The sequence below is a fragment of the Scyliorhinus torazame genome, chromosome 7, assembly GCF_047496885.1.
Source record: "Scyliorhinus torazame isolate Kashiwa2021f chromosome 7, sScyTor2.1, whole genome shotgun sequence".
Classification (NCBI taxonomy): Eukaryota; Metazoa; Chordata; class Chondrichthyes; order Carcharhiniformes; family Scyliorhinidae; genus Scyliorhinus; species Scyliorhinus torazame.
In genome coordinates this window covers 64,314,031-64,339,729 of record NC_092713.1, presented here as the reverse complement: position 1 = coordinate 64,339,729, position 25,699 = coordinate 64,314,031, and the positions used below count along the sequence as shown (strand labels likewise).

At 45.9% G+C, this 25,699-nt stretch overlaps 1 protein-coding gene across 3 annotated transcripts in view; it reads right to left on the bottom strand.

The window, feature by feature from the left end:
• The window catches only part of mast2 (microtubule associated serine/threonine kinase 2), a 594,513-nt gene that overhangs the window by 521,992 nt on the left and 46,822 nt on the right, over positions 1-25,699 (bottom strand). For all 3 annotated transcript variants that reach the window (XM_072510836.1, XM_072510837.1, XM_072510838.1), the window contains exon 3: positions 5,744-5,874. In XM_072510836.1, the coding sequence (XP_072366937.1) occupies positions 5,744-5,874 (131 nt within the window). The remainder of the gene's footprint in view (positions 1-5,743; positions 5,875-25,699) is intronic.

The following is a 25,699-nucleotide window of genomic DNA, read 5'->3' as shown; positions in this document are numbered from 1 at the left end:
CGACATCATTGTCTTTTTCCTGTGTGAATACTGACGAAAAATATTCATTTAGCACCTCTCCTATCTCCTCAGACTCCAAGCACAACTTCCCACTACTGTCCTTGACTGGCCCTACTCTTACCCTGGTCATTTGTTTATTCCTGACATATCTGTAGAAAGCTTTAGGGTTATCCTTGATCCTACCTGCCAAAGACTTCTCATGTCCCCTCCTGGCTCTTCTTAGCTCTCTCTTTAGGTCCTTCCTAGCTAACTTGTAACTCTCGAGCGCCCTAACTGAACCTTCATGTTTCATCTTTACATAAGCCTCCTTCTTCCTCTTGACAAGTGTTTCGACTGCTTTAGTAAACCACGGTTCCCTTGCTCGACCACTTCCTCCCTGCCTGACAGGTACATATTTATCAAGGACACGCAGTAGCTGTTCCTTGAACAAGCTCCACATTTCCATTGTGCCCATCCCCTGCAGTTTTCCTCTCCATCCGAAGTCTTGCCTCATCGCATCATAATTGCCTTTCCCCCAGATATAACTCTTGCCCTGCGGTATATACCTATCCCTTTCCATCACTAAAGTAAACGCAATTGAATTGTGGTCACTATCACCAAAGTGCTCACCTACATCCAAATCTAACACCTGTCCTGGTTCATTACCCAGTACCAAATCCAATATGGCCTTGCCTCTCGTTCGCCTATCTACATACTGTGTCAGGAAACCCTCCTGCACACATTGGACAAAAACGGACCCATCTAAAGTACTCGAACTATAGCGTTTCCAGTCAATATTTGGAAAGTTAAAGTCCCCCATAACAACTACCCTGTTGCTTTCGCTCCTATCAAGAATCATCTTTGCAATCCTTTCCTCTACATCTCTGGAACTTTTCGGAGGCCTTTCAGGAGGACTTAAACTAACTTGGCATGGATACAAGAGAGGAATATCAAGGCGCACAAAATACTGAAAGAAACAAATAGCACAAGAGTAGGAAATACTAAATTATTAGTTAGGTTAAGTAATAAGGTTTAAATTAGGGTTACAGTGCATGTATGTGAATGCCCAGAGTGTGGTTAAAAAAGATTGGCGAATTGCAGATAGCCACATGAAAATGTGACATTATGGCAATAATGGAGTCCTGCTTCAAAAAGGGCAGGACCAGGTATTAAAATATTCTTGGATACAAGGTGTTCAAGAAAGGTAGGAAAGAAGAAAGGGGGAAGAGGTGGCAGTGGTGATTAGACAGAGCATGGCAGAGATTGCGAGCGAGGATGTCCCAGAGGTATCAAGAACATAATGTATTTGGCTAAAGTAAAGAAACAAAACAAAGATGTAGAAGAACAAATCTGAAAGGAAAGTACAGTGGCACACGAATTACAGAGTGATTTTAAGAGGGGACTTCAATTATCCAAATATAGATTGGGATAATAGTAGTGTAAAGGGCAAAGAGGGTAAGAGTTCCTAGACTGTGTTCAGGAAACTTTTCTGCAGCAATATGCTTCTAGTCCAACGAGAAAGGAGGCACTGCTGACCTGGTTCTTGGGAGTGAGGTGGGCAAAAGGATCAAGTGTCAGTAGGGGAACATTTAGGGGACAGTGATCATTGTAGCAGAAGGTTCAGGTTGGCTATGGAAAAGGACCAAGAGCAATCCAGAGTAAGAATAATTCACTGGGGGAAAGCCAACTTAAATGATTTAAGAATGGATCTGGATCAAATAAATTGGGGTCAAAGGTTGGCAGGCAAGACTATAATGGGAGAGATGGTGACACTGTGGCAACGTCACAAGACTAGTAATCCAGTGGCCCAGGCTAATGCTCTGGGGTTCAAATCCCACCATGACAGCTGGTAGAAATGAAATTGGGCTGAGGTTTTAAATAAATACTTTGTCCATGTCTTTACCAAGAAAGATGCTGCTGCAGAAGTAAAAATTAAAGAGGATGCAGTTCAGACACTTGATGGGTGTAAAATTATTAAGGAAGAGGTATTTAATAGACTGCTCAAAGTTGATAAGGCAATAGGATCTGAAGAGATGTATCCAAGGATAACTAAGGGGAGTGAGAGTTGAAATTGCAGAAGCACCGACCATAATTTTCCAATCTTCTTTTTCTTTCTGAGGTGGTGCCAGAGGACTGGAGAACTGTAAATGTTACATCCTTGTTCGATAAGCCCAGGAACTTCAGGTCAGTCAGTTTAACCTTAGCAGCAGGGAGGCTTTCAGCAACAATGAGCTCAATTCCCCCGAACAATTTTGAAGTGCAGTCTCCGGCGAGGTACATGGTGTGATTCCCGCCGGGTGGGTCGGCATGATCCAGATCATTCCTCTCAACCCCTTTTCCACCCCCCCTCCTCAAACCCCCAGGTGAGCGGCACCCCGCCATGGGGTCAGCAAAAGCCCTGCCCTTTCAGGCACCAACAGCGTGCAGCACCAGAGCATTGCTCCGCCATGTCCCCGACCACCCAGGGGCCTTTGAGCCCTGTCAGTTGCCAGTAGTGATTCACACTGGCTTCATGTTGCAACAGCAGTTATGAGAATTGCAGGAGCCGTGAGAATCCGTTTTAAAATACATCCAACATATTTAAATGAGGATTTGAATATGCTAATCTGGGCCATGCCTAATGAGGGTGTGAACCAGATTATGTTTGCTGGGAGGGCCCAGAAGAACTGGAAATTGTTTGGGGCCTGGTGCAAACCCCGTTTCGGGCCTCTTCCAGAATTTTCCTGACATAGTGAGAGTTACGCTGGGTGCAGCGCAGCCAGAGAAACACCCCCAATAATTCAGGACAAAATTAATAGTCACTTGGGCAAATGTGAGTTAAGTAAGAAAGGTCATCATGGTTTCGCTCAGGGAAAATTATGCTTAACTGGAGTGTTTTTGAAGAAGAATCAAAGCGAGTTGATGAGAACAATGCTGCTCATGTGATGTACAGTGGCCTGCAAAAGGCATTTGGTAAAGTGTTGCATAGCAGACTTGTGACCAAAGTTAGTCAGTATTGTGAAGAAAATGTTATTTTTTTAATGTTTCTGGGGTCTACTGTGGCATTCTCCCAAGCAGGATTGTGGGGCTGTGACTGTGTGTGGCTGTGACTAACTTAATGAAGCTGGGGACTGAGTGTCTACAAAGCTGAGGATATCAAAGGGGCTAGGTGTATAAGGCAGGCATTTGAGTGAACAGGGCCAGGTTGGGCATTCTGTGGGTAAATAAGGCATGGGTAGAAATTTGCATTAGGAGTTTGTCGTGTTCAGTTGTTAAATTTCAAAGGGAAGTAAAAAAGGGGTTTACAGCTGAGATAATGTCATAAATAAATATGGCAAAGTCATTGAATCTTATTTTACCCAAACATGGTGGACGTAAGGAGCACACAAAAGATTTTATATCCAGGGAAAGGTACATTTTAAAGAAGGATAAGAACATTGGGAAAAGATCAAAGAGGAAAAAACATATTTGAAGAGAGGTTGGGAGGTGTGTTGGGTGTGGCCATGTAAACTCTCCTGAAGAGAATGTTCTGTGCTGTGACATAACTATGAAGAAGTGAAATGAGCAGCCTTCAGCCACCCCAGAGAAAAAAAAAGTGTTTGGTTGCTCCAGAAAATAGTGTTTTGGTTTAAAGCCTTGACTTTCCACAACTCAGTGGAAGTGAGAGAGCAGCCCTGTGAAATACCTACTCTGCAGCATCAGTGGGTTGAGCCTTTTGGTAATATTATTGGGATTTTATAGATTAAATATCTAGAAGCATTGTTGCCTAGAGGGGTGTTCATTTGAGAGTCTAACCAAGAAAAATTCTTTTGGAGGAACGTTCTGTAGGATTAACTTTAACTATGTAAATGTAATCTTTTGTATTTAAGCATTTTTTTCTTTTGCTAATAAATGTTTTAATTTAATATTTAAAATCTCCAGAAGTGCTATTGGAATTTGTGGCTTCTAACTTCGGTATATCTATTTTCTTGTGGTAAAATACAAATGGAAAATAGTTGTGATCGCTTGTCAAGTTTCCCATTGTTGTGGATTTGGTTCACACGGCACTTATCACCTGCTGGATCATAACAATATAACCGTCTATAGTTTTATCTGCTTATAGTCTATAAATATATTAACTAACTATAGTCATATCTATATCTGACTATACGGTCTCAGACTATACCATCTCAGGGTCCTCATAATAATAACTTTTATTTGGAGGGAGGGAGCAATGAATGTGTTCAACATGAGAACAAATTCAGCCAGGCAGAGGAATGGGGATGGTTGGGCCTCCATTTAAGGAAGAAGTGAAAAGCTCTCAGGTAGTCCTGATGGACAATGGAGGTGTGTGTGTGAGGTGGGGGGAGGGGGGAGGGGAAGAGAGATTAGATGTTCAAGGACCTTTTAGGCCACCCACATCAGGGACAACCCATGCTATGTAAATGATACAAATCAATGCCACCAAAGCTCTCTTTGGATTTGGCTTCTCCTCGGCGATTGGCACCTGATGCAACAATGCTTACTGGCAATAGCAGTAGTTATGTCACACCGAACATTTTGATTCTAGCTGCTCAGTTCACAGTCTTCCATTCAGGCCAGCTTTGTGCTTCCTTCACCAGTCTGGAACATTGTCTTGCAACATGGAGAAAATTTCTAGCCAGATTGAAATCCCTGTGCAATTTGTGAGCCAATACTGCCACAAAAATCTAGCAACTGTTCCGAATCTACCCATAATATAAATGGAATGATTCAACCATAACATCAAGACAACTGGGGAATTTCATTCTTTGCCAAATTCCAGATTGGCCAGGGTTATTTAAGGTCGTGAAGAGAATAATTTTTATGGGCCAAGTTGCTATTCCTTATTTTTGTTTCCAAGGATTACTTTTGCTCAGAGATGAGAGCAGTATTTTTTTTGTACATTGTCTTTAACCATTGCATGTACTTTTCTCTAGTTTCTCATACACTCTTGATTTTGCATTGCAAATAAATCACAACAAACAGAAATATTTGTTAATTCATACCAAAACTTCAGATGTTCTCCTTTGGAATGTTTTCTCCCAAATCTGAAGTCTAAAATTTTTCCCCTTTTTTGCTTTTCGAAAAGGCACTTATACATATAAATCTTCATCAACTGGCCCTTTGAAGCTAGATAACTTCACTTCTTAACATTTTCATCCATAATTACCCTCAATTTGCCTTCCTGAAAATGCAGTTTCACTTTTCCTCTTTGAGAAGGTGTTTAGATTAAAACCTTAAAAATTGTTATATGGACGCATACATAAGCCAGTTTAATTATTTCCTCATGTTGTGCCTAAGAGAGCAGATGTCAATTGGCAGTACATATCAGAACATTCTTCCTTATAGCAAACAATTACATACAAATCAATTGGAGGGTCTGGTTCTTAATCTCTAATGCCACGTTCACAATTTAAGTTGAAGGAAACAACCAGTGAGGCCTTTTCCTCAAACATTTATTGAGTTAATTCCAAAATACAGCACTTCCTCTGGCTAGATCTGGAATACTAACAAAACCACTGAAAATTAAGTTGATTTGTCATACAAGGGTAATTGCTTCGAAAACTTTTCCCAAGAATATTAACACAACTCAGGTGTTCTTATTCAAGTGGATTACATCAGTATCAATCTATGCCCAAGCAGAACCCACCGAAAATAAATTTTCAAATATACATATCACCCCTAATGACAAGTCCTCAAGAAAAAAAATCTGAAACTCAGAGTTGTATTACTTTAACAATTAAGTTATTTTTCCAATGTGACTGTCAAAGTAATCTGGACTTACCATGCCAGCAGTGAGGGAAGGAGCTGACTGCCCTAAATTTTGATTCCTCATTCGCACCAAGTTGGAGGATTCTCCAGACACTTGACATGTCAGTGGTCCACTGCTACTGGAAAGCGGGAGCAAGTGTTTACCTGTTTCAGAAAATATGAAACTTAGTGCAGAGAACAACAAAGCTAAGAAAGACTACTACGTGACATCCTGCACACTATGCTCCATAGCATATATATGATAAATAAAGAGATCAAATACATTCCTCATCAATGTTTTTGACCCCTTTCCTCCTTTAACTTAGTTGCCAATCATCCTGCACACTCTCATCCTTTCTCTACTTTCCAGCCACAAACCCTCCACCCATACATTTGATAATAATAATCTTTATTGTCACAAATAGACTTGCATTAACACTGCAATTAAGTTACTGTGAAAAGCCCCAAATCGCCACATTCCGGCGCCTGTTTGGGTACACAGGGAGAATTCAGAATGTCCAAATTACCTAACAGCACATCTTTCGGGACTTGTGGGAGGAAACTGGAGCACCCGGAGGAAACCCACGCAGACACGGGGAGAACGTGCAGACTCCACACAGACAGTGACCCAAGCCGGGAATCAAACCTGGGACCCTGGAGCTGTAAAGCAACTGTGCTACCCACTGTACTACCGTGCTGCCCTTCTACCTCCTTGTCAAAAGGACAGAAGAACGAGGAAATGTAGGCCACTTAGCCCGTCGAGCCTGCTCCATCTGTCAATAAGATCAAATCTGATCTGACTGTGGCCTTAACCCCATTTTCCTGCCTGCCCCCATAATCCTTACCTGCCTTGTTGACCAAAAATCTATCAAATTGAGCCTTGGATATATTCAATGACCCAGACTCCATTGCTCACTGTGGAAGAGAATTCCAAAGACTAATGACCCTCAGGAAATGAAATTTCACCTCATCTCCATCTTTAAATGGGAGAGACCTTAGTTTGAAATGGTGCCCTCTAGTTTTAGTTCCAGTTTTGAAGAGTCATATCAGACTTGAAACATTAACTTGTTTTTTCTCTCCACAGGTGCTGCCAGAGCTGCTAAATTTTCACTTTAATTTGTGTAATTTCACTTTAATTCCTTTCAGTTTTAATTTCAGATAGGCAGCAGTCGCAATATTTTCCCGTCCTAGATTCCCCCAGAAGGGGAAACATCCTCTCAGCATATACCCTGTACAAGCCCCTTCAGAATCCTGCATTTCATTCAGAGCACCTCTCATTTTTCTAAACCAAGGGAAATAAATTAATAAACAGCCTATGATCCCTGCAAAAAAGGACATGCCGGCAGCCTACTCCCAAGATTTCACAGCAGCAGCCTTGCAGTAACTGGAATTATCTCAGAGTGAGTATCTGGGCCAGCCTGCAGCACCAACTACCATGTCGTTGATGCAAAGTGCCCCATAGCCAACTCTTTATTAACAGAATTTAAATCCTGTTTCTCCATGCAAAAAGACAATGTTGAAGATGCCCAGAAGCAGACTGGAAATTTGCCAATTTTTCTGGGGGGTTTCCGTGGATAATAGCTTTACACTGAACTTCCACAGCTTTCCTTCTCAGTGAACCTTGAGTCAAAATAAAATATTACGTCTGGTACAGGGAGCTAATCATTGGAGCAGTGAAGGCTGCCAGTGGGTCAGATATGAAGGGAAAATAAGCCAAGGACTGTGATAAGAAACAGGAGCATACAAATTGCTTTGTTTTTCAGTTTACCACATGAGAAAAGCTCCCTCGGGACAAGATGGCAAGTGGAGCTTCATACACTTTCCCCAGACAATAAAGGAGGAGTACTGAAGATAAGTTCACAGCTTTTGAGAATCTGACTCTCCCAGATATATGCAGGTGGTGCTTAGAAGGGAAAACAAATTTCTATTGCTGTTTCTCTCCCCCTGGAAAACAGGAAAGCAAGTCCCTTTTTCAAGCAGAAAAAATCACCACTTAGATTTCCAGAAACATTTGTCAAACGTAATTCACTTCAATGTAGGTCCTCTGAAATTTCACAGAACTTTGCACATTTTAAAGTAATAAATTGTAACTCAAAACCAAAATACAGTTTAACCAGAGCAACAAGATTAAATCTTTCTCTTCCAAGATAAACTGTTGCGTGCAGCTGTGGCTCAGTTGTAAACTCTCAGCTCTGAATCATAAGGTTATGGCTTCCAGTCCCACTTCAGGACTTGAAAAGGAAGTAAGGCATAAACAGGATGACAGTAACAGGTATAGAGAGGAGGTCACGCACAGATAAATCAGGGGGGCAACCAGAGCTATGGATGAGGAAATAAGATGGAACAGAAGGCAGGATTGGAGATGGGGCAGAACTGGACATGGGATGGGGCACAGTTCCATAGCTACAGGAGGTACAGTCTGAAACTAACAAGCTGCAGCATTAGGGTTTAATAGGTATAGGGAGGGGTCCTATACTTACTAGTGAGGCTTGGAGGGAGGCTCTTTACAGGGTCAACTTCACACCCTCATGAGCCTAATTCAGTTTGAGGTGTTACACAGGGCACACTTGACCAAGGCAAGGATGAGTGGGTTTTTAAGTTGAGGTCGGATGTGATTGCTGTTCGCTTGCCCCAGCTAATGCACATATGTTTTGGGCTTGCCCCAAATTCGCCAGCTTCTGGGCTTTCGTTTCTCATACTATGTTGGAGATACTCCTTGTGGATTTAAACCCATGTCCACTGGTAGCCATATTTGGGGTTTCGGATTCACTGTGATTTCACTCTGGGGCAGAGGCAGACGTTGTTGCCTTTGCCTCAGATAGCCCCAAAGTGAATACTGCTTGGTTGGAGGAGGTCTCCCAATCCGCCCAGTGCCTCTGTCTGGTTGGGGACTTAATATCATTGCTACACTTGGAGAAAATCACATTCTCCATCAGGGGGTCAGTGGAGAGGTTCTACCTTATATGGGAACCATTTATTTCCTTTTTTAAGGATCGAGACACGTAAGTTATAGTGAAGTTAATTTTGCGTTTTTGTTTCAGATTTGCTTGTCATTTTTTGCACTTGCATTCGGTTGGTGTTGTTATTTTGTTATTATGTAAAACTTCAAAGAACATTTTTTTTTTTAAATGTCATTCTTTCATGGGATGTGGGCATCGCAGGCAAAGCCGGCATTTGCTGCTCTTCCCCAATTGCCCTTGAACTAAGTGGCATTTTAAGAGTCAACCACATTGCTGTGGATCTGGAGTCACATGTAAGCCGGGCCAGGTAAGGACAGTAGATTTCCTTCCCTAAAGGACACTAGTGAACCAGATGGGTTTTTACGCCACTCGACAGTGGTTTCATGGTCATCATTAGACTTTTAATTCCAGATTTTTTATGGAATTAAAATTTCACCATTTGCCATGGTGGGATTCGAACCCGGGTTCCCAGAGCATTATCCTGGGTCTCCAGATTACTAGCCCAATGACAATAGCACTACGCCACCGTATAGGATGGGATGAGATGAAGCAGGACTAAGAAAGATCCGGTGAAAAACAGGAATGATCGGAGAATCAATCTGTGTGGAGTTTGCACTTTCTCCCCTTGGGGTAGCACAGTGGTTAGCACTGCAGCCTCACAGCTCCAGGGATCCGGGTTCAATATCAGCCTCGGGTAACTGTATTTGTGGATTTTGCACTTCCTTATCCTCACCAACCTGCCTTACACAGATGCATGTCCAGGGCAGTATCGGTAGGAATGATCACCGCACAGTCCTATTTGGAGACAAAATCCCGTCCTCATAGTAACAACACCCTCCATCATGTTGTGTGGCACTGTGCTAAATGGGATAGACTTTGAACAGATCGAGCAATTCAAAACTGGGCATCCAGGAGGTGCTGTGGGCCACCAGCAGCAACAGAATTGCACTCAACCACAATATATATCCTCATGATCAGGCATATTCCCCACTCTACCATTACCACCAAGCCAGGAGATCAACCCTGGTCCATGAAGATTGCAGGAGGCATGCCAGGAGCAACACCAGGCAGACCTAAAAATGAGGTGCCAACCTGGTGAAGATACAACACAGGACTACTTGCATTCCAAACAACATAAGTAACAATGTAATAGACAGAGCTAAGCAATTCCACAAACAACAAATCAGATCTAAGCTCTGCTGTCCTGCCACATCCAGTCATGAATGGTGGTGGACAATTAAACAACTCCGAGGAGGCTCCAGAAAAAATCCCCATTTCAATGATGGAAGAGCCCAGCACATTCACAACAATCTTCAGCCAGAATGCTGAGTGGATGATCCATCTCAGCCTCCTCCAGAGATCCCCAGCATCACAGATGTCAATTTTCTGCCAATTTGATTCACTCGCTGTGATATCAAGAAACAGATGAACGCACTGGATATTGCAAAGTCTATGGGCCCTGACAATATTCCAGCAATAGTACTGAACACTTGTGCTCCAGAACTTGCCACATCTCTAGCCAAGCTGTTCCAGTACTGAAATGAAAAAAATGAAATGAAAATTGCTTATTGTCACAAGTAGGCTTCAAATGAAGTTACTGTGAAAAGCCCCTAGTCGCCACATTCCGGCGCCTTTTCGGGGAGGCTGGTATGGAAATTGAATCGTGCTGCTGGCCTGCCTTGGTCTGCTTTAAAAGCCAGCTATTTAGCCCTGTGCTAAACCAGCCCCTGCTGGAATGCTGGCATCTACCCAGCCATGTGGAAAATTGCTCGGGTATGTCCTTTACACAAGAAACAGGACAAATCCAATCCAGCCAAAGAGTGCCCCTGTAGAGGTGAAAATGTATAGCAATTCGGCTGTAGTGTACTTCACTCTCTCACTCAAGAGAAACCGGACAAATACTCTTACAATCGAGGCCTTTATTGCGAGCTACAGCATGGGCCGATGATGCTCCAAGTTGGCACGCCAGAGAGCCCTGATTCAAGGATTGCACAAGCAGTTATTCTCCAGATTTGATTACAAGAAACTAGTTTATACCAATCAGTTGTTACTAGCTATCTATATCCAGGCATAACTATCGGTTAGGTTCACATCATGCATAGGATAGGAGAACAATATCTAATCAATATAATGACACGTACATGCTGTCCTCTAATATTCATCAGTGGCTTCTCGTTATCAGCCCTGTGGGTATCAGTCACCTCCTGGTCTGATTCCTCTCACTTAATATGCCGATTCTTTTTTTTTTAAATGTATTTTATTACAAACATGTATCGAAACAGGTTACAGCAAATAAACATCCCGGGAAACATACTTCTCAGCAATCAACAATATAGTCTGTACAGATTTTTTTCCCTTTATCAACCCCCCCCCCCAACCTTGCGACAAACAGCTCCTCAAACACAGTCACAAACATCCTCCACCTTTTCTCAAACCTGTCCCTGCAGAGCCTCTTAACTCATACTTTATTTTCTCTAGCTACAGGAAGTCGTACAGGTCACCCAACCAAGCCGCTACCCCCGGTGACGATGCCGACCGCCACTCCAGTAAAATTTGCCGCTTTGCAATCAGAGAGGTGAAGGCCACGACATCGGCCTTCCTCCTCTCCATGAGCTCCGGCTTCTCTGAAACACCAAATATCGCCACGAAAGGGTCCGGGTCCACTTCCTCATCCGCTATCCTGACCAAGACCGAAAATGCCCGATTCCTAAAGTAAAAACCTTACAGCAGTAAACAGTTCCTTTGTGATTATGGCTCCCTTTCGGTGTACTTTCAGACAATCTGGCAGCAGAGCAAATGGTGAGATATCCCACATTGTTCACTGCCATTCTTGATAATGACCATCTGTTCCGGAGGCCACAACACCAGCAAGATGGGTCCTTGGTGGTTTCCTACAGCTAACACTTCAACTCAGCAACTTAACATGGCACAGATGAATACAGAATACTTTGAACTCCTTCAACACATGGATAAGAGTGAGATGTTTGTGGTTCAGGCGAGGCGACAGGAGGGGCGATTGGGGGAGCTGCCGTTTAGGTCAGTCGGGGGTAGTTTTAGATACCTGGGCATCCAAGCGGTGCGGGAATGGGACCGGCTGCATAAATTGATTCTGGCCCGGCTAGTGGACCAAATGAACATAGAACATAAGGACGATTTCAGGAGATGGGATGCAAGAAGACTGGAGGATAGCAAATGTTGTCCCCTTGTTCAAGAAGGGGAGTAGAGACAACCCCAGTAACTATAGACCAGTGAGCCTTACTTCTGTTGTGGGCAAAATCTTGGAAAGGTTTATAAGAGATAGGATGTATAATCATGTGGAAAGGAATAATTTGATCAGAGATAGGGTAGGTCGTGCCTCACAAACCTTATTGAGTTCTTTGAGAAGGTGACCAAACAGGTGGATGAGGGTAAAGCAGTTGATGTGGTGTATATGGATTTCAGTAAAGCGTTTGATAAGGTTCCCCACGGTAGGCTACGGCAGAAAATACGGAGGCATGGGATTCAGGGTGATTTAGCAGTTTGGATCAGAAATTGGCTAGCTGACCAAGTTAGGCTAAGGAAAGGATGGGTGGGACAGGTGTTCCACTCAGGACTGGACGCAAAGAATAGAGGGGTGGCCATTTTGGTGGGGAAACAGGTCGCATTTGAAGCAAAGAACATCGTAGCAGATAGCGGAGGTAGATATGTAATGGTGAGTGGCAGGCTGGAGGGAATGGAGGTCGTGTTGGTTAACGTGTATGCCCCAAACTGGGACGATGCGGGATTTATGAGACGGATGCTGGGGCGTATACCGGACCTGGAGGTAGGAAACTTGATTTTAGGAGGGGACTTTAATACGGTGCTGGACCCGGGGCTAGATAGATCCAGCTCAAGGACCGGAAGAAGGCCGGCAGCGGCCAAGGTACTTAAGGGGTTTATGGACCAAATGGGGGGAGTGGATCCATGGCGATTTCTTAGACCTAGGGCTAGGGAGTTTTCCTTCTTCTCCCATGTCCATAAAGTGTACTCCCGGATAGATTTTTTTGTTTTGGGAAGGTCGTTGATCTCTAGGGTGGAAGAAGCTGAGTACTCAGCCATAGCGGTTTCGGATCATGCCCCACATTGGGTGGACCTGGAATTAGGAGAGGAAAGGGAGCAGAGAACACTCTGGCGATTAGATGTGGGACTGATGGCGGATGAGGGAGTGTGTGCAAGAGTGCGGGGGTGTATTGAGAGATATCTGGAGGTCAATGACGACGGCGAGGTCCCTGTGGGAGTGGTATGGGAAGCACTAAAAGCGGTGGTCAGAGGAGAGCTGATCTCCATTGGGGCCCACAAAAGGAAAACAGAGGCCAAGGAAAGGGAAAGATTACTGGGGGAGATTTTAAGGGTGGATAGGGAATTTGCAGAGACCCCGGAGGAGGAATTGTACAGGGAGAGGAGACGACTCCAGACGGAATTTGACCTTCTGACCACCAGAAAGGCGGAGGTACTGTGGAGGAAGGCACAGGGGAGGAGGTATGAATATGGGGAAAAGGCGAGTCGCCTGTTGGCTCATCAATTGCGAAAGAGGGCAGCAGCGAGGGAGATAGGAGGAATTAGAGACGAAAGGGGAGACACGGTGCGAAGGGCAGGAAAGATAAATGAGGTGTTCAAGACCTTCTATGAGGAACTGTATAGGTCTCAACCCCCAGAGGGAGAGGAGGGGATGCGGCAGTTCCTGGACCAATTGAGGTTCCCGAAAGTGGAGGAGCGGGGGGTGGTAGGCCTGGGGGCACCGATTGGGGTGGACGAGGTTATTAAGGGACTGGGAAGCATGCAAGCAGGGAAGGCCCCAGGACCAGACGGGTTCCCGGTGGAATATTACAGAAAATATGTGGACTTGTTGGCCCCGTTGATGGTGAGGACGTTCAATGAGGCCAGGAAAGGGGGGACTCTACCCCCGACGATGTCGGAGGCGACGATATCGTTAATTTTGAAGAGGGATAAAGATCCGTTGCAGTGCGGGTCCTATAGACCCATTTCATTGTTGAACGTGGACGCCAAATTTTTGGCAAAGGTACTGGCATCGAGGATAGAGGACTGTGTCCCGGGGGTGGTGCACGAAGACCAGACAGGGTTCGTAAAAGGGAGACAACTGAATGTTAACGTGCGACGACTATTAGGGGTGATAATGATGCCCCCAGTGGAGGGGGAGGCAGAGATAGTGGCGGCAATGGACGCAGAGAAGGCATTTGATAGGGTGGAGTGGGAGTATTTATGGGAAGTGTTAAGGAGATTTGGGTTTGGGAACGGGTTTATTAGCTGGGTTAGACTTCTTTATGGGGCTCCAACGGCAAGCGTAGTTACAGGTCGACATAGATCGGAGTATTTCCGACTATATAGGGGAACAAGACAGGGATGCCCGCTGTCTCCATTGTTGTTCGCGTTGGCAATTGAACCTCTGGCCATGGCGTTGAGAGACTCCAGGAAATGGAGAGGGGTGATTAGAGGGGGAGAAGAACACCGAGTCTCGTTATATGCGGATGACCTATTGTTATACGTGTCGGACCCAGCGGGGGGAATGATAGAGGTTATGCGAATTTTGAGGGGGTTCGGGGATTTCTCGGGGTATAGGCTAAACATGGGGAAGAGTGAATTATTTGTGATACATCCAGGGGACCAAAGTAGAGAGATAGAAGGCTTGCCTCTAAGGAAAGTGGAAAGAAACTTCCGATACCTGGGGATTCAGATCGCTAGGAGCTGGGGAACCTTGCACAGACTTAATCTGACACGGTTGGTAGAACAAATGGAGGAGGACTTCAAGAGGTGGGACATGCAGCCTCTATCGCTGGCGGGCAGGGTGCAAGCAATTAAGATGATGGTCCTCCCGAGGTTCTTATTTGTATTTCAATGTCTCCCTATACTAATCACTAAGACCTTTTTTAATAAAATAGACAGGAGCATCACGAGCTTCGTGTGGGCAGGGAAAGTTCCGCGAGTAAGGAGGGGGTTCCTTCAGTGTAGTAGGGACAGAGGAGGATTGGCACTACCGAACTTGGGCGATTACTATTGGGCCGCCAATGTGGCAATGATACGTAAATGGATGATGGAGGGTGAGGGAGCGGCGTGGGAAAGACTAGAGAGAAAGTCCTGTAAAGGGACGAGTTTAGAGGCGCTGGTGACGGCGCCGCTACCGATCTCACCTAAAAAGTTTACCACGAACCCGGTGGTGGCGGCAACATTGAATATCTGGGGACAGTGGAGGCGACAGAGAGGGGTGCGGGGAGCCCTGGTGGGGTCCCCAATCAGGAACAACCATAGGTTCGCCCCAGGAAGAATGGATGGAGGATTTCAGAGCTGGTTCCAGTTGGGAATTAGGAGGGTGGGAGATTTATTTATAGATGGGACTTTTGCGAGCTTGGGAGCATTGGAGGAAAAGTATAAGTTGCCCCGGGGAAATTTCTTGAGATATATGCAGGTGAGGGCATTTACTAGACAACAGGTGAGGGAATTTCCGTTGCTCCCGACACAGGGGATACAGGACAGGGTGCTTTCAGGGGTGTGGGTCGGAGAGGGCAAGGTGTCAGAGATTTACCGAGAGATGAGGGAAGAGGGGGAGGAGTCGGTGGGCGAACTAAAAGGAAAGTGGGAAGAAGAACTAGGGGAGGAGATAGAGGAGGGTATGTGGGCTGATGCCCTAAGCAGGGTAAATTCCTCTTCCTCATGCGCCAGGCTTAGCCTGATTCAATTTAAGGTGCTACATAGAGCACACATAACGGGAGCAAGATTGAGCAGGTTCTTTGGAGTGGAGGACAAATGTGGGAGGTGTGGCGGGAGCCCGGCAAACCACGCACATATGTTTTGGGCATGCCCGGCACTGGAAGGGTATTGGAAGGGAGTGACGGGAGTGATTTCGCGGGTGGTGAAGGCCCGGGTCAAACCAGGCTGGGGGTTAGCTCTATTTGGAGTTGCGGAAGAGCCGGGAGTGCAGGAGGCAAAAGAGGCCGACGTTGTGGCCTTTGCGTCCCTAGTAGCCCGGCGCAGGATCCTACTCATGTGGAAGGAGGCGAAACCCCCCGGACTGGAGGCCTGGGTAAATGATATGGCGGGGTTCATTAAACTGGAGCAGATAAAGCTTGCCCTGAGAGGATCGGCTCAAGGGTTCACCAGGCGGTGGCAGCCATTTCTCGACTACCTAGGGGAACGTTAGAGGGAAGACAGATGACCAGCAGCAGCAACCCAGGGGGAGTGGGGCGGGGGGGGGGGGTTTAGTTTAGGTCAAAGATAAAGGGGTTTTGTTACTTGTTTATTGTTTAAAATTTCTGTATTGTTATTGTTGCGTTTGCTTTGTAAGAGGGGAAAAATTGTTGTTTGGGAAAAAAATTTCAATAAAACATTTATAAAAAAAAAAAAATTGGCTAGCTGGAAGAAGACAAAGGGTGGTGGTTGATGGGAAATGTTTGGACTGGAGTCCAGTTACGAGTGGTGTACCACAAGGATTTGTTTTGGGGCCACTAATGTTTGTCATTTTTATAAATGACCTGGAGGAGGGCGTAGAAGGATGGGTGAGTAAATTTGCAGATGACACTAAAGTCGGTGGAGTTGTGGACAGTGCGGAAGGATGTTACAAGTTACAGAGGGACATAGATAAGCTGCAACCTTGGGCTGAGAGGTGGCAAATGGGAGTTTAATGCAGAAAAGTGTGAGGTGATTCATTTTGGAAGGAATAACAGGAAGACGGAGTACTGGGCTAATGGTAAGATTCTTGGCAGTGTGGATGAGCAGAGAGATCTCGGTGTCCATGTACATAGATCCCTGAAAGTTGCCACCCAGGTTGAGAGGGTTGTTAGGAAGGTGTACGGTGTGTTAGCTTTTATTGGTAGAGGGATTGAGTTTCGGAGCCATGATGTCATGTTGCAGCTGTACAAAATTCTGGTGCGGCCGCATTTGGAGTATTGCGTGCAATTCTGGTCGCCGCATTATAGGAAGGATATGGAAGCATTGGAAAGGGTGCAGAGGAGATTTACCAGAATGTTGCCTGGTATGGAGGGTAGATCTTATGAGGAAAGGCTTAGGGACTTGAGGTTGATTTCATTAGAGAGAAGGTGGTTAAGAGGTGACTTAATTGAGGCACACACGATGATCAGAGGATTGGATAGGGTGGACAGTGAGAGCTTTTTTCCTCAAATGGTGATATCTAGCACGAGGGGACATAGCTTTAAGTTGAGGGGAGATAGATATAAGACAGATGTCAGAGGTACGTTCTTTACTCAGAGAGTAGTAAGGGTGTGGAATGCCCTGCCTGCAACAGTAGTGGACTCGTCAACACTAAGGGCATTCAAATGGTCATTGGGTAGACATGGCCGAGTGAGGGAACCATGGTTGACAAGAGAGGTTGAATGTCTTATGAGGAAAAAGGAGATTTATGTAAGGCTGAGGAAACAAGGTTCAGACAGGGCGTTGGAGGGATACAAGATAGCCAGAAGGGAACTGAAGAAAGGGATTAGGAGAGCTAAGAGAGGGCATGAACAATCTTTGGCGGGTAGGATCAAGGAAAACCCCAAGGCCTTTTACACATATGTGAGAAATATGAGAATGACTAGAGCGAGGGTAGGTCCAATCAAGGACAGTAGCGGGAGATTGTGTATTGAGTCTGAAGAGATAGGAGAGGTCTTGAACGAGTACTTTTCTTCTGTATTTACAAATGAGAGGGGCGATATTGTTGGAGAGGACAGCGTGAAACAGATTGGTAAGCTCGAGGAAATACTTGTTAGGAAGGAAGATGTGTTGGGCATTTTGAAAAACTTGAGGATAGACAAGTCCCCCGGGCCTGACGGGATATATCCAAGGATTCTATGGGAAGCAAGAGATGAAATTGAAGAGCCGTTGGCAATGATCTTTTCGTCCTCACTGTCAACAGGGGTGGTACCAGGGGATTGGAGAGTGGCGAATGTCATGCCCCTGTTCAAAAAAGGGACTAGGGATAACCCTGGGAATTACAGGCCAGTTAGTCTTACTTCGGTGATAGGCAAAGTCACGGAAAGGGTACTGAAGGATAGGATTTCTGAGCATCTGGAAAGACACTGCTTGATTAGGGATAGTCAGCACGGATTTGTGAGGAGTAGGTCTTGCCTTACAAGTCTTATTGAATTCTTTGAGGAGGTGACCAAGCATGTGGATGAAGGTAAAGCAGTGGATGTAGTGTACATGGATTTTAGTAAGGCATTTGATAAGGTTCCCCATGGTAGGCGTATGCAGAAAGTAAGGAGGCATGGGATAGTGGGAAATTTGGCCAGTTGGATAACAAACTGGCTAACCGATAGAAGTCAGAGAGTGGTGGTGGGTGGCAAATATTCAGCCTGGTGCCCAGTTACCAGTGGCGTACCGCAGGGATCAGTTCTGGGTCCTCTGCTGTTTGTGATTTTCATTAATGACTTGGATGAGGGAGTTGAAGGGTGGGTCAGTAAATTTGCAGATGATACGAAGATTGGTGGAGTTGTGGATAGTGAGGAGGGTTGTTGTCGGCTGCAGAGAGACATAGATAGGATGCAGAGCTGGGCTGAGAAGTGGCAGATGGAGTTTAACCCTGAAAAGTGTGAGGTTGTCCATTTTGGAAGGACAAATATGAATGCGGAATACAGGGTTAACGGTAGAGTTCTTGGCAATGTGGAGGAGCAGAGAGATCTTGGGGTCTATGTTCATACATCTTTGAAAGTTGCCACTCAAGTGGATAGAGCTGTGAAGAAGGCCTATGGTGTGCTCGCGTTCATTAACAGAGGGATTGAATTTAAGAGCCGTGAGGTGATGATGCAGCTGTACAAAACTTTGGTAAGGCCACATTTGGAGTACTGTGTACAGTTCTGGTCGCCTCATTTTAGGAAGGATGTGGAAGCTTTGGAAAAGGTGCAAAGGAGATTTACCAGGATGTTGCCTGGAATGGAGAGTAAGTCTTACGAGGAAAGGTTAAGGGTGCGTGGCCTTTTCTCATTAGAATGGAGAAGGTTGAGGGGCGACTTGATAGAGGTTTATAAGATGATCAGGGGAATAGATAGAGTAGACAGTCAGAGACTTTTTCCCCGGGTGGAACAAACCGTTACAAGGGGATATAAATTTAAGGTGAATGGTGGAAGATATAGGAGGGATATCAGAGGTAGGTTCTTTACCCAGAGAGTAGTGGGGGCATGGAATGCACTGCCTGTGGAAGTAGTTGAGTCGGAAACATTAGGGACCTTCAAGCAGCTATTGGATAGGTACATGGATTACGGTAAAATGATATAGTGTAGATTTATTTGTTCTTAAGGGCAGCACGGTAGCATTGTGGATAGCACAATTGCTTCACAGCTCCAGGGTCCCAGGTTCGATTCCGGCTTGGGTCACTGTCTGTGCGGAGTCTGCATATCCTCCCCGTGTCTGCGTGGGTTTCCTCCGGGTGCTCCGGTTTCCTCCCACAGTCCAAAGATGTGCAGGTTAGGTGGATTGGCCATGATAAATTGCCCTTAGTGTCCAAAATTGCCCTTAGTGTTGGGTGGAGGTGTTGACTTTGGGTAGGGTGCTCTTTCCAAGAGCCGGTGCAGACTCAATGAGCCGAATGGCCTCCTTCTGCACTGTAAATTCAATGATAATCTATGATTAATCTAGGACAAAGGTTCGGCACAACATCATGGGCCGAAGGGCCTGTTCTGTGCTGTATTTTTCTATGTTCTATGTTCTATATGGACGATAAGGGAATCGTGTACATGGGCTTTAGAGTGGTTTCACAGGTTGGCGCAACATTGAGGGCCGAAGGGCCTGTACTGCGCTGTAATGTTCTATGTTCTATGTTCCCATTGTCGCTGGCCAGGGGGGTACAAACGGTGAAAATGACGGCCCTTCCGAGGTTCCTATTTGTATTTCAATGTCGCCCCATTTTTATACCGCGGTCCTTTTTTCAGCGGGTCAACAGGGTGATCACGGGTTTCGTCTGGGCGGGTAAGGAAGGTAATGCTCGAGCGGCGGCTGGCGCTGCCAGATTTTAGCAATTATTACTGGCGGGCTAACATAGCCATGATCAGGAAGTGGGTGGTGGGGGAGGGGTCGGCGTGGGTGCATATGGAGGCGGCTTCTTGTAAGGGCACCAGTCTGAGGGTGTTGGTAACTGCGCCTCTGCTGCTCCCGCCGGCGGGGTACTCCACCAGCCCCGTGGTGGTGCCGGCCCCGAGAGTTTGAGGCCAGCGGAAACGGCATGTGGGAGCAGTGGGAGCATCTGTCTGGGCCTCAATTTGTGATAACCACCAGTTTGCCTCAGGGAATATGATTCCCAGTATGGCGGAGAGCGGGGATTGAGAGGATGGGGGATGTGTTCATAGAGGGGAGCTTTCCGAGTAGGAGGGCGCTGGAGGAAAAGTTTGGGCTGGCGAGGGGAAACAAATTCAGATACTTGCAGGTGCGGGACTTCCTTCATAAACAGGTGGCAACCTTCCCGCTCCGACCGTTGAGGGGGATTCAGGACAGGGTAATTTCCAGAGGATGGGTAGGGGAGGGGAGCGTCTCAGACATCTATAAAGGAGCTTATGGGGTCGGAGGAGACGCAGACCGAGGAGCTGAAGCATAAGTGGGAGGAGGAGCTGGGAGGTGAGATAGAGGATGGTATTATGAGTAGAGTCAACACGTCTGCAACATGTGCCAGGCTCATGATTTATGATTGTGCAACCGGGCTCCGGGCTCATATGACAGTGGCCCAGATGAGCAGATTGTTTGGGGTGGAGGACAGGTGCACAAAATGCGCGGGAGGACCAGCGAACCATGTCCCTATGTTCTGGACATGTCCAAAGCTTTGGGGATTTTGGCAGGAGTTTGCGGACGTCATGTCCAAAGTTTTAAAAACAAGGGTGGCGCTGGGTCCAGAGGTGGCGATTTTTGGGGTGTCAGAAGATCCGGGAATCCAGGAGAAAGAGGCAGATGTTCTGTCCTTTGCTTCCCTGGTAGCCCGGAGATGGATACTATTGGCATGGAGGGACCCAAAGTCGGAGACCTGGCTGTCGGACATGGCGAGCTTTCTCTTTATGTAGAAAATTAAGTTCGCCTTGAGAGGTTCACTGTTAGGGTTCACCCGGAGGTGGCAACCATTCGTCGACTTCCTTGTGGAAAATTAATCGTCAGCAGGGGGGGGGGGGGGGGGGGGGGGGGGAAAGAGTTTAGGTTAGAGTAGGGGGGGGGGTTAATAACGGTGGGACCTGTACGAAAGGTAAACGGTTTTTGCACTATGTTTATGGTTTCATGTATCTTGTCTATTTTGTTGTTGTTTCTATACCAAAAATACCTCAATAAAATGTTTATTTTTAAAAAAAACATTGACCAGAAACGAAACTGGACTGGCCATATATACGGTGGCTACTAGAGCAGGTCAGACACCCGAGTCTGCTTCATCAAGCCTCTTTTAAATGTTCGTACCGCTCTTTCGGCCAGCCCATTCGAAGCCAGGTGGTACGGATCCATGTGGATGTGCCACACTCTGTTTGTCTTCACAAAATCCCCAGACTCTTCGCTGGTAAAAGGCATGCCGTTGTCGGTGACCAACACCTCTGGGACACCGTGTACACTGAACACGAGTTGTAGTTTTTCCAATCGTTGCCTTCATAGTGGACAGCATTCGGTGGATCTTTTCACTTTGAATAAGCATCCACAACAGCTAGAAACATCCTGGAAAGGACTGGCAAAGTTGGCATGAGGCTACACCCAAGGCCTACTTGGCCATTCAGGTAAGTGAAGAGGCACGGTGGATGGGAGCAGCTGCTTCTCTTGCCAAATGCTGCACTGCTGAACCAGTCGCTCTGTTTCCGCATCTCGGCTTGGCCACCAAACGTAACTTGGGCAAGTATTTTCATTTTTGATAGGCTTGGGTGCCTGTTATACAGATCTTGCAGTATGAAGTCCTGACCTTTTGTGCGAGTACAATGTAAATCCCCATAAAACAATGTCATCATTGATGCCGAATACTGCAATTTTAATTGAAAAAGCCTTTCACTTGTTGGGCAGTTTCTGGTATTGACCAACGTATAGCACGATAAGGCGGACCTTGGACAATAAAGGATCTGTTTGTGTCCACTCACATATTTGGGCCGTTGTGACTGACCGCGATTCCATGACGTTTACGTGGCTACAGATTCATCGGCTCTGGGGAGATTTGGGGGTCGTGTCAGCAGCAGAAGTTTATTCAAAGCATCTGTGTTCGCGATCTGAGCGCCCGGTTGGTGCTTGAAAGCTCACTCGTTCGCCGCCAACAGGAGAGCCCATCTTTGGATTTGGGCTGACACAATGGGCGGAATAACCTTCCCAACAATGGTTTGTGGTTTGTTAGTATCGTAACAACGCTCATACAGGTATTGATGGAACCTTTTGGACTGCAAAAACTACGGCCAATCCTTCCTTTTCGATTTGTGCATAGTTTCTCTGCCGCAGCCAGCGTTCTGGCACTGACCGGGCACTCAGATCGCGATCGCGGATGATTTGAGTAAACTTCTGCTGCCAACACGACCCCCCTTCTGGAGGCAAATGCAATTGGCCATTCTCTACCGTTGTCTTTGCGATGTGACAACATGGCGCCAATGCACATGGCAAGGCATCGCACATGACTACTAGTGGTTCGGCGGGATTGTAGTGTGTCAGCAGGCCGATGAGATCAATTGCTTCTTGACTGGAGTGAACGCCTCTTCCTGTGACGCTCTCCATGCCCATGGCTGTTTTTGTTTTTAGCAGGATGTGTAGGAGGGCCAGCAAGGTAGCGAGTCCAGGGATGAAGTTTCCATAATAATTCACGAGTCCCAGAAACAAACGCAGCTTGTTGTGTTCTCCGGTGTGGAGGCCTGTTGAATTGCTCGTACCTTCTCTGCTACCAGGTGTTGTCTATCTCAGTCTACGCAGTACCCTAAGTATATGACTTCCTGGCGAGGAAGACTCACTTCTATCTTTTGAGGAGGACCCTCGATTCTCAAAAACGGCAGAGCATCTCGTCCAAGTTGCTCAAGAGTTCGTGCTCCATCATACCTGTGATCAATACGTCACACGTGGGGGTCCCTCAGAATGTTTCCCATGACACACTGGAAAATGGCACAGGCTGAAAAACACCAAATGGAAATCTAGTATTTTCGTAAAGGCCCCTGTGGGTATTAATGGTCACATGTCTGGACGCGGGGTCTAATTCCAGTTGAAGATGGGCATGACTCATCTCGAGCTTCGTAAATGAATGACCTCCAGCAAATTTCGCATACAAGTCTTCACTTGATGGCATTGGATACCTATACAATCGGGAGATCCTATTTACTGTCAATTTATAGTCGCCACAAAGGCGAACAGTTTTGTCTGGTTTAAGGACGGGAACTACCGGTGCTGCCCAATCGACAAATTTTACCTGTCTAATGATCCCGAGACCCTCTAATCGACTGAGCTCTGCCTCTACCTTTGCCAATAGTGCCGAGGGGACCGGGCATGCCTGAATATTTAGGCTGTGCTTCAGGGTTGACATGAGATTTTGCCATGGCTCCCTTGATTTTTCCCAGTCCGGTTTGGAAAACTTTGGGGTGTTTCCCCAATACCTCATGGAGGCCTCCAGCACTCATCTGCAAAATCCACTGCCAATTTGGATGAAGGCGTTGCAGCCAATCATGGCTAAACAGACAAGGGCATTGTCCTTTCACTACAATCAATGGTAGCCTTGTAGATTGCTGCCCATAAATCACCAGGGCATTGTGGTCCCAGCTATGGCAAGTGGTTCTCCCATGTAGAGTGCCAGTGTTATCTTTGTATCACGTAAAGTCAACTGTTGTACTCCTGACTGAATTTTTTCAAATTTTTGTTCACCTGTGACCGAGGTTGTGGCTCCAGTGTCCAATTTCATTACGGGAGGGTGACCATTTACCTGATTGGGCATCCTAATGGGCTGAACTTTGGGTGTTACATTGCAGTTCAACTGCATGCATTTTTCATTAGGCTGTTCCAAGTGAAAAGTGCGGGCTCTGGGTTGACGCGTACTGCGGGTGGGATGTTTGGTTTGCTGGCGCTGCCCTGTGGCTTTCGCTCCCTGTGGTTTCTCCGGGTATATGCCAGGCATAGTCGAGGAACGCCCTCTATGGATTTGGGGGCCGAGTTAATTTGGTCCAAGATCTTCTGCCCTGGCCTCGGTGGCGTTTGCCTTAAGACGGGGGTTCCGGGGTTCCCATTCTGTGGGGTGCTGTACGCCCAGAGGAGGGGGCACGTCCCACACTGTTCACTTCCATTGCTTGGGAGTTCCTGTACGCCCTTTTCTTCACTTTCTCTTGAAAGAGAAATTTCTATGGCGATCTTGAGGTCCAGCAATAGCTCGGCCAGTATGGGTCACCATATTGTTCATGCCACAAACCAACTGGTCCCGCAGCACCTCGGGAAGGGCTATTATCACAAAACTCAGCTAGTTTTCTCAGATATGTTGAGAACTCGGTAACAGACACCCCTGGGGTCCTCTCAACCGTGTTAACCGGTAACGATGCACAATGATCGAGGCTTGGGTCATAATGATCCATCACTAATGCTACCAGCTCTTCAAAGGTCTTGGAGTCTGGGACTGCGAGGTACGTGAGTCTTTTTATTACATTGAATGTGGGGACTCCACAGGTAGTCAAGACTATTACTCTATGTCGCTCATCACCACTTAGAGCTTTGCCCTGAAAAGGTAACATGCTCTGTCTATTGCATCCAATATTCCACGCTAGCATCGAACAGATCAAGTCTCCCAAAGGGGACATTTTGAAATTCGTGCAAACCTGATTCTTGTAGGGTAATCAGCACTGACTGTAGCTCCACTTTTAGCTCCTCGTCGCCTATTTAGTGGTCACAGAGGAGTCCAAAACGAGAAGCGTAAAGAAACTTATTTTATTACAAAGTAAATGGATATATGAAAGCACAACAATTGGGTGCAACTATGATACTTTCACAGTCAAATAACCTGCCAGCACTTGCTGTCAAGGTTCACCGAGACACTGCTGGCATTGTAGCAGCATGAGTCAGTGCCTCAGTGGAGAGAGGGGAATGTTGCTGTTTGGGCTACTCCCAGCTCTATTTATGTTCATACCAACAAGGCAACTTCTATTGGCAGGCCTGTGACTCCTATGATTTGCAATTTCTCAACCTTGAGCATATGTTAATGAATTGTGCAAGTAACAACAGCCCTTTTCTCACAATAGTTGCTGTGAAGGTGTATGACATGTACACTGTTTTCTGCTGATTGTTGTGAAAGGTGAAAAACATCACACTCGCAATCCATATACTTTAGTAAATTGTGAATTCTATTTACAGTCATGAAATTTTATGAGAGAAAATTAATCAGTTGACAAAAGGACAGTTAAATTCGCGACTCTGGTCAATCTTTTCTGAGATCAAAATAACAAAGCATTTCAGGGTTGTTTTAATCTTTTTTAACTGCATCTTGCATGGACAAAATCTGTATTTACTGGTTGGGTCAAAGACTATACAGCACAGAAACAAACAGTGTAAAATAAGGGAAATTTGTATCTTTGGAGTTGCACCTCATAGGTTGATGCTGTTCTGGTTTGATCAAGTGGATGACATGAATGGTTAGAACCTTACTGCTTTTATAATGAACTGTATTTATTCCTGCCTGAGGTACCCCAGCGCTGTCCTTCAAGATATATCAGAGACGCAACGGTGGGAGGTTACTCTGTGCCAGAGTTAGAATAACGTGTGTCTGGATAGATTTTGTTTCGTGGTTCAGCCATGAGAAAGAGGGATTCCAAGCTTTCACTCTTTATGACTGAAATCTACAAAAAAGATTAATACATATTCAAAATTTTTCAACCAGGAGAGAATTTCTGCTGCAATTTAACAAGCCTTGACAGGAGGCATTGAACATACTAGTAGTTCTCCCATGATATTAATCATGTTGCATCAGAAGATTTTCTTTTTGTATAAGCAGTCATTGTGCTCTGTGATGAGGTGTTGTCAGAGCCTGTGATTTATGATGACTGTCAAATTCTTGCTTTATTCAATAGTAGTCTGGGAACTTCACCATTTTGAGAATTATGGGCCAAGATGAGGGTGCT